General features: G+C 35.7%; 1 protein-coding gene across 1 annotated transcript; it reads left to right on the forward strand.

Annotated features, from left to right (window-relative positions):
- Window positions 1–808: 808 nt before the first annotated feature.
- cd247l (CD247 antigen like) lies at window positions 809–9,320 on the forward strand. The gene is made up of 7 exons (XM_053627753.1): window positions 809–1,276; window positions 5,722–5,819; window positions 5,907–5,957; window positions 6,120–6,152; window positions 8,542–8,595; window positions 8,708–8,737; window positions 8,818–9,320. The coding sequence occupies exons 1-7, from the start codon at window positions 1,219–1,221 to the stop codon at window positions 8,890–8,892; spliced, it is 399 nt and encodes a 132-aa protein (XP_053483728.1). The 5' UTR covers window positions 809–1,218; the 3' UTR covers window positions 8,893–9,320.
- Window positions 9,321–13,688: the final 4,368 nt, after the last annotated feature.

A 13,688-nucleotide genomic window follows, 5' to 3' on the forward strand; every position in this document is an offset into this window, starting at 1 on the left:
ATTGCATATCATTTAACAAGCAACCGTGAATATTTCCTAGCCTGTTGCATTGTACAGGAATGAAGCATGTTGGTTTTTAAATGCAGATTGGTGCTGTTGTTTCATTCCTGACCCTTTCTCCTTCCTTACACCAACCTGCATGCTTGTATGAAGTATCGGAAAGTAAAGGCATCTTATTAATTCCCGTTTATCACTCACAGGAAACAACTGTCAAATACTGTCAAAAAAGCCAACTGAAATTCAACTGTATTTGTTGTTAAATTTTGAGTGGTGAATGTGGCTGTTGTCAAGATGTAAACTGGATTAATATGCACTCGTGCTTTTTTACCACAGGGTGGTGTGTTATACTCAGAAAACAGCACAATGGCACTTACTGTCCAACCTTGTTGGGATATTTACATTTACATTTACATTTACAGCACATGGTCACATCTACATCCAGATTTCTGCTTCCTTAAAACAATACAATTGAGTTGAAGAATATTTTTAGGCAAAGAAGTCTTCTTTATTTTTTTTTTTAAATGTCTTGCGCATCATTGTCTCAGTAGAAAAACAATATTTCCATAATTTTTTTTTTTACGCATTCAATGTTACAGATAAATTTTAGTATGGCTTTAAAGAAAATTTGCAAGTACCATGTTAACTAATAGACCACTTTCTGATAATAATAATAATAATAATAATAATAATAATAATAATAATAAAGTGGCACTTTTTGGGATTTCCTGAAGAGACAACCAAATAAAACAGCCAAAAGAAGACCTAAGCTTAGAACAACTGACCTACCGATTTCCTTAAAAAACTCACACCAAACTAATTTAAGTTAGTTTCTTTTAGCATTTAGTGCTCTCTGATCATGTGCTGATCATAGGCTACAACAAAATGTATACATTAGTGATGTCAAGATACTTTACATACCGCTTTTAAATGACTTAACACAATACCTCTCAGAGAGCCATACAGCTTTTGCGTGTATGGTGGTCTATAAATAAACAGGATGTGCTGGTGTGAAAGGTGCTGAGATGAGAGGACAGAAGATGCTGAGAGTGAAGCTTTCAGATCACCAGGCAGATCTGAGCCCTGGGGCCATTTCCTGTTAGCAAAGGGGCTTCTGTACACAGACAAATGTGCAAAGTAGAGTGCTTCGCAACCCTTCAGTAAAGCTCAGCAACGAGAATTCAAGACTTCCAAACACATTCTGGAGTGTCAGGGAATGTAATGGCAGTGTTCAAGAAGGACGCCCTGCTGTGCTTGGCCTTACTGCTTTCCTCTGCAGGTGAGATTGTGTTCTGCTCTCCATGTTTTATTTTATTTATACCATTAACAATAACTGTGTCTCAAAGTCATACAGGCCAGGGCTCATTAATTCATAGTTTCATCACTGGACATCATTATCTCCATTCGATAATTATCATGAATGGACGGAATCTAAATGTCTGACAGATTTTGCAGTACATACACACATTTTGGGTTTCTACATCTCAGAGAATTAGAAATAACTGTCGAGGTTTTTCCACTCAGCCGGCGATAAAGAAAGGCTGTGCGCAACACAAATTTGTTCCATTTCAACACTTGCACTCATGTTGTTGTTTTTTCCACCTGTTTCACTGATAGTATAGATTCATATTCTCAGATGTGGTTTTTAGCTTTTATATTGTGTCTCTTTGTTACTTTTATTGTTTGCATCAATTTTGTCAACGCTCACACTGTAGTCAGGAAAGTTACCGTTAAAGTTTAAGTTAAAGTTAAAGTTAAAGTTAAAGTTAAAGTTTAAGTTTAAGTTAAAGTTAAAGTTTAAATTAAACAGCCAGACTGCGTTTGTAAAACTGAAATCATCACACAGGGAATGTTTGACTGGTAAAGCTACAGGCATTTTTGGTCTCATCGAATCATTTTGCTAGTCGTCAACGTACTGCATTCAGTGTTTCAATATAACGACAACATACCATTCTTGCGAATCTTTTAAGCTGTTTATTTAATCATTTATTTTCTATAGATTTTTAATTATTACACTGTTTGTGTGCAAAAACTTAAAGGCATTTTATTATTATTATTATTATTATTATCGGTGCATTCATTATAAATGTCTCAGTCATAGTTTGGAGAACAAAATCCATAATGTAGTTAGTTATTTCCAATCCTATCTGAGATGGTTTTGTCTTCATGAAGAGACCATTGCCCTAGAGTTAAGTGTTAGTATGTACATGGACAGGTTTTTAGTAATAAATGTTTTAAAAAGCTCCTATCTGTATTTTGGTATAGCTGTATAACATCATTGTGCTTCAAGTTTATAACGTGTTTGCTTTATGTCAGTAGACTCTAAATGACAAACGTTCTTTTTTGCTTGGAAGTATTGATATGATATGATTCAGCTATAAAATTCTTATTTATATTCTTATTTATATTCTTCTAAGTCACATTGTGTCCAGGTTCCACCCTCACCGTTTTCCACACTTCTCATAATACAGCTGAATTTTTAGAATTCAAATTAACGAAACGTACGCCTCTGTGTAAAGTCACCGCAAATGATGTTTGTGCTTATTGTCAGAAATACATACTTGTACTGTTTTTCATTGGCATACACTAGAAGCAAAACTTTTCCCAAATAAAATACTGCACATTTTTAAATGTGTTTTTGTGCGCATTCAAATACTGGAACGTGAATTAGTGAGCAATGTCGTCTTGTATTAATGTTTTATTCAATAATTATTAATATAGCAGGACTTTCTGGACGTATAGTTTACAACAAGGTAAACACAACTAAGAAACACTTCATCCTGACTTGATTGCGCTGTAGATGCTTGACATGATGGTCTTTAGTTGAAAGTCGGTCTTTAGTTTTATGAAATGCATTTTACGTCTAAGGATGTTTAAGGTCTCTCTTTTTCAACACAAGCAAGAGAAGTTTTCATACATTATGTTTAAAATATAATCAGTTACAACACTGAATCTGTATCAGGTTTTTTCCCCCCATTGCTCCCTTTTACTAAATAATAGTGCATTATGATTTAATACAATAAATGCTAACAAAATGCTAATCTATTTTAAAATACCTTAATGAAATTTATGCGTAATACAAATAACAGTGTCAGTTAAAAGTGGCTTCTCTGCTTTCATCTTCCTTACTTTCCTCTCATTAACAATTCCTGTTAAGTGTCTTGTCGATTTCTGCTTTAGACGTTATTAAGAATTGTGCTAATGTTACCTACATTAGCACAATTTTTAATACTTTGACTGTATCGTCTCATTCAACAACTATGTAAAAGTACATTCTCTGGAATGAAATCAGTTACTAATGTGCATGTGTCGTCTCAATTAATTACGGTGCATGAGAAAATATATTTTGATGCACTTGTGTTTTGTCATTTTCTGATAAGCATGCGGCCAGTTTTAAACCACTAACCTCAAGCCCCGATTAGCACTGCCAGTGAAAGTCAGTGATGTGCATAAACTATTAGCATCAATCTTTCACCTCTTCATGCAAAACCACTGAACTACATTCCGAGGTACACACCACAGCGTGTAAATACTCCAGCCATGTTTCTGACAGGAAGACATGCACTTAGCAGAATCATGACTGATCACAGCCTTCAGTTCATAGTAACACCAAGTGAACGGAACACACCTGGCACCCAGGGTCCTTGGGCTCTCTTTACTATTATACTATTATTTTCATAATAATGTTATTAGACTTTCTCTCTACAAACACTTTTTGCCATTTATTCTTTATTCCATAAGAAATCCACTGATCAATACTTCGTCCTGGCCAAAATTCATTCTTCTAGACCCAAAGCCACAGACATATAATGGATTTGACTCTTGGTGATACAGCTCAGCTCGGCATCTCATGTGTGCAGACCCTCTTTTTCATTCTCCACAGTGGGCACACGATCATAATTTGGTTGCTAAGAAAAACTTAGGTTAATCTGGGAAAAGAAAAGGCGATATTTATGTCAATACTATGTATATTTCTTATTATCATCAGAGAGGCCTCATTAGCAAGAAACAAAAACAGAGAGCATTTTAAACGTTGATAGCTACATTTCGAGTGTAGGAGATCGCACATTCTTTGGAGAAAATGAAGGAAACAAAGAAAGATCTTTATTTCATTCGGTTTTCTACATTATCGCACTGAACACAAGCAGTGTAAACAGTGTAAAAGTTAAGAAAAAATCCTCCTTTGGAAACTTTTGATCTGAATGTGATAGAAATGTTCTCTAACAACTTGGATGTCCCATTATATATATATATATATATATATATATATATATATATATATATATATATATATATATATATATATATAAATGTTATTTTATTACGCCTCGCCATTCTTTAGCCGGGTATCGGGTATGAGCAGCAAACTTCTGTTTTTGTTTTTTGTTTTTTTTGTGCTTATTTTATTTTGTTTTGTTTTTTTTTAATCTGAGAGCTTTCACTGGAACAAATCAACACTGAGGTACAGTGGAGCAAGACCATGAAGGCATTTAAAAACCGGTATTCTAAAAGATACTGGTAGCCAATGCCGCCAATCTCGCATTCTCGTGCAGATGAAGATTTGTGTATTTCGCACTCTCTATAAACGAGTGAAAGAGCTCCTGGCACCTATAAGTTTCTCACGATCAGCAGCTGAGAGAACGTCATGGGTCTTAGCTATGTTGCTAAGGTGATAGACTGCTATTAATGAACATTTACAAAGGTGTAATTTAATTTAATTAAAAACTGCCTCGAAATTCCTCTAATCATCAGACCAACTTGTGGATGTTCTCCTGTTCTAATAGTCACCCTCGCACGTTCGTCTTGATGTACTGTATGGGTTATAACTCCGCTCGGTGTCATGCGCTGTTTTCTTTAGATTAGTTCAGGAGACCAAGAGGGTAAAAGCATTCCTTATTTAAAAAAAAGAAAAAAATTGTTTGATTTTGATACGCAGTTATTAATATTATAAATGTACAATAATATAATAATATATTATTATATTATTATTATAGAGGAACATTTTCCATTTTTTTCCCATTCAGAACGATTAGGCATGCAAACTTTTGCGTCAACTATAAGTCATCTTCATAGTTTAGTTTTTTACAAGAAGTAATAGATGAACATAAATGTTGTTCTAGATGTCATGGATGAGTTAGGCCTTTAATATTTATGATTGTGCTATAGTATCCAGTAGCCATGTAGTGTAAATTAACCTGTATTGTTTGAAACATGGAAAGACCATACGCCCTTCTTGTTGTTCTGCCTTTATTATTTTATTTTTATTAATATTATTTCATTTTTCATAATCATATAGGGAACGTATTAGTGAACAATTAGTAGGTATTTCATTACTGTGCTTAAGTAAGCTTTACGAGTATCCGCACTACAGTTTTTCTTTCACATATAAACAGAGCTATTCGCTTATGTTAGTTAGCGTTAGTAAATATTTGCTCATGTTGCCTGGTTCCTCACTGAGAGACCTTTAAATTCCCCTCAATAACTAAAGTCACTAAAGTTTCCAGTCTGAGATATAGGCTTCTTTCTCATCTGATTATTGATTATTCCTCTTACTTCAGCGTTAACACTTTATGTAAGACTGTGCAGATTTACACTTTAAAATTTTGAAGCTGCAATAGAACCTTTACTTCTACTTGAGTATTTTTAAAGATAAGATTAGCACTTTATTAAGGAATTCTTGTACCTCCACCACCTGTAATCGCTTTCTTTGCCCTTTCTTTGCAGAGGCCATACACCCCAGTGACCCCATTATCTGCTACGTGTTAGATGCAGTTCTGCTCTTCTACTGCATCATTTTCACTGCACTGTACTTTAAACTTAAGGTGGGACTTATTTGTAGACAATGGATAAACACTTCTTCATTCCAGCGGAGTGCTTCTGTCTAAACCGTCTCCTAATTGACTTTTTAGTTTGAAAAGGCGAGGAGCTTTGTCGTGCAACCTGATAAGTCTCCTAGCACGGTGAGTTCCTGTGTTGTGTATTTCCGAGTGCAGTTGGGCAACATTTCTGTGAATCGTGTGTCACTGTTTGTGCAAGCATAATCATTCCTTACTATAATCTTTTACTATAATCTGGTCTGTATTTGCGATAAGTAACTTTTGCGTGTCTTTTTTCAAATGTAGGATCAAGCAGTACAAGAAGAAGGGCAATATGAGGTAAGTGTAATTCAGTGTGTGACAGATAGTTGAGGGGGGCAAAAACATTTGAAACAGTACATGCATAAGATGAAATTGGTGCATGGTCTAAGAAGGCTAATAACAATCTGGCTAAAAACAAAACAGAGCTAATGTCCTTATTTGAAGCGTCTGATCAAGCCTAATCTTATATTACAGTGTAAACGCTGGTGGTGGTGCAGAGTAATATCACAGAGTGTGATGTGCATCAGTCAATCATTCATGCGTTTTGTACAGCTGATCTAAAATACATTTAATACTTACAAGATTTGGACAATTAGCTGAATTCCAGGATTAGAGTCTAACAGAATGCATTCATTTCTAATCTACTTTATTATGTATAGTTTGGCTGTAACTTATATTGTGCTTTTTTTTTTTTCTTCTCTTTCGGAAATGCATGTAATGGCACAATAACACAAACGTGTAGCAGCAAAATACTGAAATAGGAGCACAGAATTAAGTATTATTTGCAATGTTAAAACTGAATAGTAGCCAGGAATTCTTTTTGGTTATTCCTTGGATTTGTCCAATATTCTGAAATTACATAAACACAATATGGATATGTTTATATACGAGTCGCTAAATACAATATAAATCATTACTATTTAGAGTATATAATACATTATTTGAGTACCTTTCATTTTATTATGTGTACACACAGTAATAATATATGTTTTTAATCATCATCATCATCATCATTATAAAGCACTTTGTCAAGAGTTAATAGTATAGAATTTCATATATATATATGAAATTTTATACATATATATACATATATACATATATATACATATATACATACATATATATATATATATTGTTTTGTTTTGTTTGGTTTGTTTTGTTTTTATCTGAGAGCTTTCACTGGAACAAATCTCTCTCTGTAAACGAGTGAAAGAGCTCCTGGCACCTATAGGTTTCTCACGATCAGCAGCTGAGAGAACATCATGGGTCTTAGATATGTTTCTAAGGTGATAGACTGCTGTTAATGAACATTTACAAATGTTTAATTATTAAACTCTACGTAGTTATGACATCTAATTGCATGATGGCCATCTTCAGAACATGGTCATCATGCTACATTTCCATAACATTTCAAGCAATGTCTTTTACCTGAGTCCCTTTTTATGGTCAAACCACGGCTTTTCGACACCAGTGGGTGTGGCTTGATTGCCTAATTCATGTCTAATTCACTCTCCTACATGAACTGAAAATGGCAAATGGGTCTAGCATGTCTAATTACTTTCATTAGATAAGGCCTTGTGTTTGTTTTTGGATTCCCATCCTGCATCATTAGCCTATAAAGAAAGTAGTTGCTCACTGAAGACTCGTACAGCCAGATGGTGTTGAACCATGATTAGCTTCTCTGTGGCAAATTACCTACACTATTGAGACATTTTACAGAGCACAATACACGTATAAAAGGGTCGATTCCCAGCGATGCCACAGCCATCCATGGCCAGGAGCCAAGACTGGCATACTTTCTCTACCTTGTCAATCAAAATGACACTAGCCAATCGTGGGCTTCTGTGAGTTCCTGTATGTGGAAGAGGACAGAACAGTGCTTTCGTCTGAGTGTGTTATGCTGCACTGTGATGCTGTATGTGCATCAGTTCAAAAAAAAAAAAGATGAGGTTGGCTGGCTTCATGTGTCTCAGACGGGACGTGTTAATTTATTTAATTTAATTCATTCATTTTAAAAACGTCAGCTCGTAAGTCGATCGCGTGTTTTCCATCATACTTACACGCTCATTCTCGGTCGTTATTAAAAGAACATCTTTCTTTCAGTAGCAGCATTGTGACTGTGTCTCAGCTGTGTAGCAGATTCTCACAGTGCATCCAGCAACTGCTCTGATCTCTCTGAAATGTGACGATCCTATCACTAAAGTCAATTTGATCAAATATTATTAGTTGGCTACGATGGTTTTGAACTATAAATAACATTATCTTGATTTGGGAAAGACACTGTTGTTTTAAAACTTAGCTAGTCTGTCAGAAAGTTTCACAGGACATCTGGTTCAGGAGTTGAATAAAGTCAGCCTAGGTTCTGCAGATCACTATTCGGTCTTGTTATTATTATGTGTATGAATAATGTGAATGAAAAATGGCTTCTTTTGACTTTTTTCACCGTTTTCCAGTGTTTCCAGGGAACATTTGTTCGGTTCACACAAGAACATTATAAAAGAATAAGAAACAAGAATTTTCCTTTATAGACCACAGCCACTTCCGGTTTATTGTTTTGAGCACTGAACATACACAGACACATGTATATTTTAGACACAGAGACCTTCTGGTGGAGGTCTACTGAACTACAGGAAGCTCGTCAGAGAGGGTTGAGTAGTGAAACCAGTTTGGTTGTGTTTATCTGCAGGCGCTGGTAAGACCATCAAATGACGATTACCAGGAAATCCAAAGGAAAAGCAAGGTATGGGTTGCTATTCTGCTATATATGAGTTGCTATTTTTAGTCTTGGTGACAAATAACTTAAACATCAGAGTTTGGAAAAGACTTTTACCATTATGTCTGTGTGTCCACAGCCTCGCAAAAACAAGAGTAAAACCAAAGAGGTGGGTTTCCTCATCCTGCACTGCATTAGAGATACAAATGTAGTGCTTAAACTGTTTCATTAACTGTTATCTCCTTGTAGCCTAAAAGCAAGAGCAATGCAGCAGAAGTCATTGAGATGAAGCCCACCCCTCCTTTACCACCATCACGCGACTGAGTCAGTACACACAGGACTGCTTTAAACTCCTCAAGGATTTTTTTTCTTTCTCTACTTCATCAGAACATCTGCTCATTTAACTGGGCATCTGTAAATTTTTACAGATTATACCTAGTGGAAAATTCTGGAGGCTGATTACGTGTAATCTGTCTATTTGCTTGCATAAAAACGTTAGTAATTTATATAGCTTTTAAAAAAAAAAAAAAAAAAAAAAAAAAAGTATATATTGAACAATGCCCTGTTCCTAGTCACTCAGGTGTGCTAAAAAATAAAAGGTAAAATATCAATGGGAATATACTTCTCATATGAATTCATGGGGTGCCAATAATTGTTGCACACCTATATTTAACAAGGATATTTTTGATACGCCTGTGTTGTGTTTGCAGTTGTTTGATATCCATGAGAGCAGAGTATTTTTGTGAATTTTTTTTAAAAAAAAATTTTTAACAAAAGATCAAAAGACAAATTTTCACAGCCTTCTTTGCTCATATTTACCAAGGGTGCCAATATTAATGGAGGACACTGTATAGAAATGTGATTTAAAAGTGTGAGTTTTCATTAATAAATTAAAATGTGTAGTTGTCAAATAGCAGTAGAATAAAGAATAATAATAAAAAAATTCAGTAATAATTATGTAAAGAACACACTCACACACACACACACACACACACACACACACACACATACACACAAAAAAAATTGTCCGTGTTGTTATTTGTCCTGATTAACTGAAACATTTCCACTTTTCTTCTGGCTCCCGTGCAGTCCTCTTCACCCTGAAACCATCTACGGAACAAGAGAGTCAAGAACAAATAATGAAAAGGTGTGCTGTTAGAAGAAATGAATCAAGAGCAGAGTGGTGTAATGCCACCCGGATGTTAATTACTTTCCTGTAACATCACGCCCTGTCATTTTGAAAAAAAAATTCTTTACATACTTGTCATTGTTCTCAGTATTAATATATTGAGTTCAGTGAGTAGTACTGTAGGTACATAGATGGTTTCATGGTGAAGAGGACTACATGGACGCGAGGAAAAAATGGGAATCATGGTAATTATTGATTAATCTTACAGCCTATCCTGACAAAATTTTACAACCAAATGTAAGAAACTTGTGTTGAAGTATAAATGATCTGTTTAATGCAGCCCTGGTCAATTTTGGTCCAGCCGATGTTGTGCTGTAATTCAGAAATTTTGGCCCAGTGGAATTTCCCCACATGATATACAGGTGCGTCTAAAAAAATGTGAATATCATGGAAAAGTTGTTTTTTTTTTCTTCCATAATTTCATTAAAAAAAGTTGAACTTTTATCGAAAATTTCAAACATTTTCAGTTGATAAATCAATTTCTCTAAGCCAAATACACTTACATATAACAAGTTTGAGTTAATTTTTTGTTATATTTAAGTGCATTTGGCTTAGAGAAACTGATTTATCAATTTAAAATATTTGAGGTCATTAGTTTCCTCAGATTTTTCGAGTTAAATGAACTGATCCGGTTTCACAGTGTAGTAGAGCTCAGAGCAGGAGTACCGCCGTGCAAACTAATGCAGTACAACAGGAAGAAAGATCTGACCTGAAAGACACAAGATTGTGTTTCATCTCAACTCACTAACACGTATCTGTCCATCCATCGCATTATAGTTTATAGGATTTTTTTCTTTTTTTTTTTTTACCTGCTCAGTGCAGACTACCTGCATAGTTCCCCCATGTTTAAAAAAAGCTACATGTTTGAAGCCTAATTGGGAAAAAGTAGTCTATATTTTGCTAATAAACATATTTATTCCCACATCTTTGCAATTTGCTTCATTCGTAATCCGTCTTGATTTCCACGACTCCCCAAGGCTGCATCATGCTGATAAAAACAAAGACCGAGTTAATGCAGTAAAACAAACGTAAGGAGAGCAAATCATTCCCTGGATTAGGCCATTATCTGCATTACTTTCTCACAGAGTCGCTGTCTGTACAAGAGTTTTAAAAAGGCTAGTTTTTTTTTTTTTTTTTTTTTTAAAATGATAATAATAATAAAAAAGTACCCAAACCACGGCAAGACTCAAGACTTCTTACAATATGAAAACACTTGGAAAAATGGTTTAATGATGTTTACAACAAAACAAAACAAAACAAAAAAAAAGAAAAAAGATCTGTACAGTTACAGTAAAGGTTATCTTTATATATTAAAAAAAAAATACAGCAGACAAAATGTATCTAATCTACCATGTATCCTGATTCACATACTTCTATTTCTACACAATCGGTCAGTTCGAAGCTACCGTGACGTAGCCATTGCAGAGTCCAGTCAAAAGCTTGTGTTCAGAGTGAGAGGCATTGAAGCCCTGTTCCACAGTGATACTCAGGATACAAGAAATGAGCCTCACTATTACAACAGTGGCTTAGAGTTTAGATAAAGACACACAGAAATACAATCTAATTCATGACACTGGTGGGGAAAAAAAGCTTTAGCTGTAGGAAATGAGAATGACCGTTTACAGTCCTCGACTGAAGCACTATGTACATTTTCCTATTTATTTTTTTTTCCTCATTTGTTAGAAAGAAAACAAAAGAAAACGAAAAAAAAAAAAACCAAACAAACAATGGAAACTTGGGCAGTGAAACTGATAATCACATACACAGACACCCAAAACGTATAAAAATACTATTTGTTTAACCTACTAATAGTAAGACAGTTCTTCAGTTAACTCCATGCTGTGACAGAAAAAGAGCAATACATCCAACAAATCAGAATTTTAAAATGCCACTTTAGTTTTTGCTTTTTTCCTCTTTTTTTTTTTTTCTTTCCTTAAGTATTTCAGAAAAATACCAAAATATACATCTAAGCTTTAGAATTACTGAGGTTAAGACTAATGTCAGAGCTGGGTTCTGTTCCTTAATACACACGCTGAAGGGCTTGGAGAGGAAGAGGACAGGAAACAGGACGAAAGACAGTGTCATCTTTGGTATCTGCATGTGTCGAACATTTCATATTTGGATTTTTGCTTTGGGATAGAGCTTGTAGCGTCTGTCGACCTTGCACTCCATATAAAGCTGCTGAGTGAAGAGTCGAAGACCCATTTGGTTAAGAGCGGTGTTGCGGAGACACGGCTCCAGCGGCGAACAGGACAACGATGCATAGTTGCACAGGGAAATCGAGATGGCGGAAAGAGCAGAGACAAATTTGAAAAGAGAAGAGTTAAAACAGCACACTGAAATAACGAGACATCAGTACAGGACGAGTAACCTCGGAGAGGTCAGACGTGTTTTTGGTTAGAGACACTCATAGAAACAGAAAATTTGCTTGGTTACAACTATAAAGACAAAAGGCATTGAGTCCAGAGAGCAGACAGTTCATCCTGAGCAGGTTGCAGAGTGCACAGGATGTCCTTCAGTGTGTACTAACTAACATCACCCAGTCAAAGAGGGGTCAATTTTACAAGTCCCTTGGAGAAGCCTGCCCTCTGTCCTGATCATCATCATCTTCTTCTTATGATCTCAGATCCGTGACGGGAAGGGAAGAAGGAGAGACAGCCGAGTCCATACAATCACTTTGTAAGTCTTTGGTTACTACAGAGAGGTTGAGGGCTGAGGACTGTGAGGGCCACGAAGAGCACACACACACACACACACACACACACACACACCAAATAAGCCCTGCAGTTACATTCATACAAATGAAGGACATTAAGGAGACGATTGTCAAATCATAAAAATAAACTACAAGGTTAACTACAAAGACAAAAGGTGCAAAATAAATATGGCTATAATATGCATTCACTACATTTAAGGGTAAAACATAAAAAAAAAAAAAAATCAAACCCAGAGTCATACTCTACAAGTTTGACATTAATAAGCGTATATGTGTGTAGTGTGTCTCTGTAGCAGCTGCTGGACCCTCGCCCTATACGCTAAATAGACTTCCGCAGGCTCCTCTGTCAGGACAGGGGGTTTTTAATAGGTTTTTTTTTTCCTTTTCTTTGCTTGTTTGTTTCTCAAAATAGATTAAAGCAGGTTTTTACTCTGTCTCGAGTTAGAAATGAGGTATACAACAGCTTCTTTACCCATTCCAGCAAACTCAGCCATCGGGTCCACGACTGCTTCCACCTTTATCCTTTTCCAGCAACGGACTGAAGGCCTCCTGTAGCAACCTACAGGCCAGAAACGACACGACTACAGGCGTTCCAAAACCCCAAATCTCTAACGCAACCACTCATGAGAGCACTTAACTACACTTAGAACTACTACACCAGATCTGCTGCAGAAACGGAAAGCCTCATCAGTCGTATCTGGCTCTGGAACACCACTCAGTCCAATCACGGGTTAAAAGCATAAAGCCAAGCGGTCACCATCGCCTCAATCAGTCAGAAATGCTTTCAGAAACGTTGGACATCAAGGATGTTAATATTTTGTATTTGTTTCCTAACTGATCATTAGTTAGAAGTCTTACTTCCAATCAATTGAATCAAATTCAGAGAAATATCTTCCATACAGAATGACCTCTGAAAGCGAATGCACAGCTACCAAGAACTAAGACAACCCCGTTCACCTACACAACAGCTGGAGTCGGGTTATTAGTAAAGCTTTTTGCAACAGGTTTCCAACCTGCATAAGTCACACCAAAATAACAACAGGTAGCAACATTTTGTATGCTTAAACATCAAAAACGTTTTTTTTTTTTCTTTTTCTTTTTTTTTTTTTTTTTAAATGTCCGATACTCACAGCGTTATTTCAGCGACCAATATGTGACGTAGACATAAAAACATGCGGAAATACATCCTCGCACTCATCCAAAACACGCGCACGC

The sequence above is a fragment of the Ictalurus furcatus genome, chromosome 6, assembly GCF_023375685.1.
Source record: "Ictalurus furcatus strain D&B chromosome 6, Billie_1.0, whole genome shotgun sequence".
Taxonomy (NCBI): Eukaryota; Metazoa; Chordata; class Actinopteri; order Siluriformes; family Ictaluridae; genus Ictalurus; species Ictalurus furcatus.

What these genes read in the sequence shown, in the direction of transcription:
- cd247l (XM_053627753.1), top strand. Translation starts at nt 1,219, where the DNA reads ATGGCAGTGTTCAAGAAGGACGCCCTGCTGTGCTTGGCCTTACTGCTT. An exon ending in CTGATAAGTCTCCTAGCACG is followed by an intron (nt 5,958 to 6,119) that starts GTGAGTTCCTGT and finishes TTTCAAATGTAG; the next exon opens with GATCAAGCAGTACAAGAAGA. An exon ending in ACAAGAGTAAAACCAAAGAG is followed by an intron (nt 8,738 to 8,817) that starts GTGGGTTTCCTC and finishes ATCTCCTTGTAG; the next exon opens with CCTAAAAGCAAGAGCAATGC.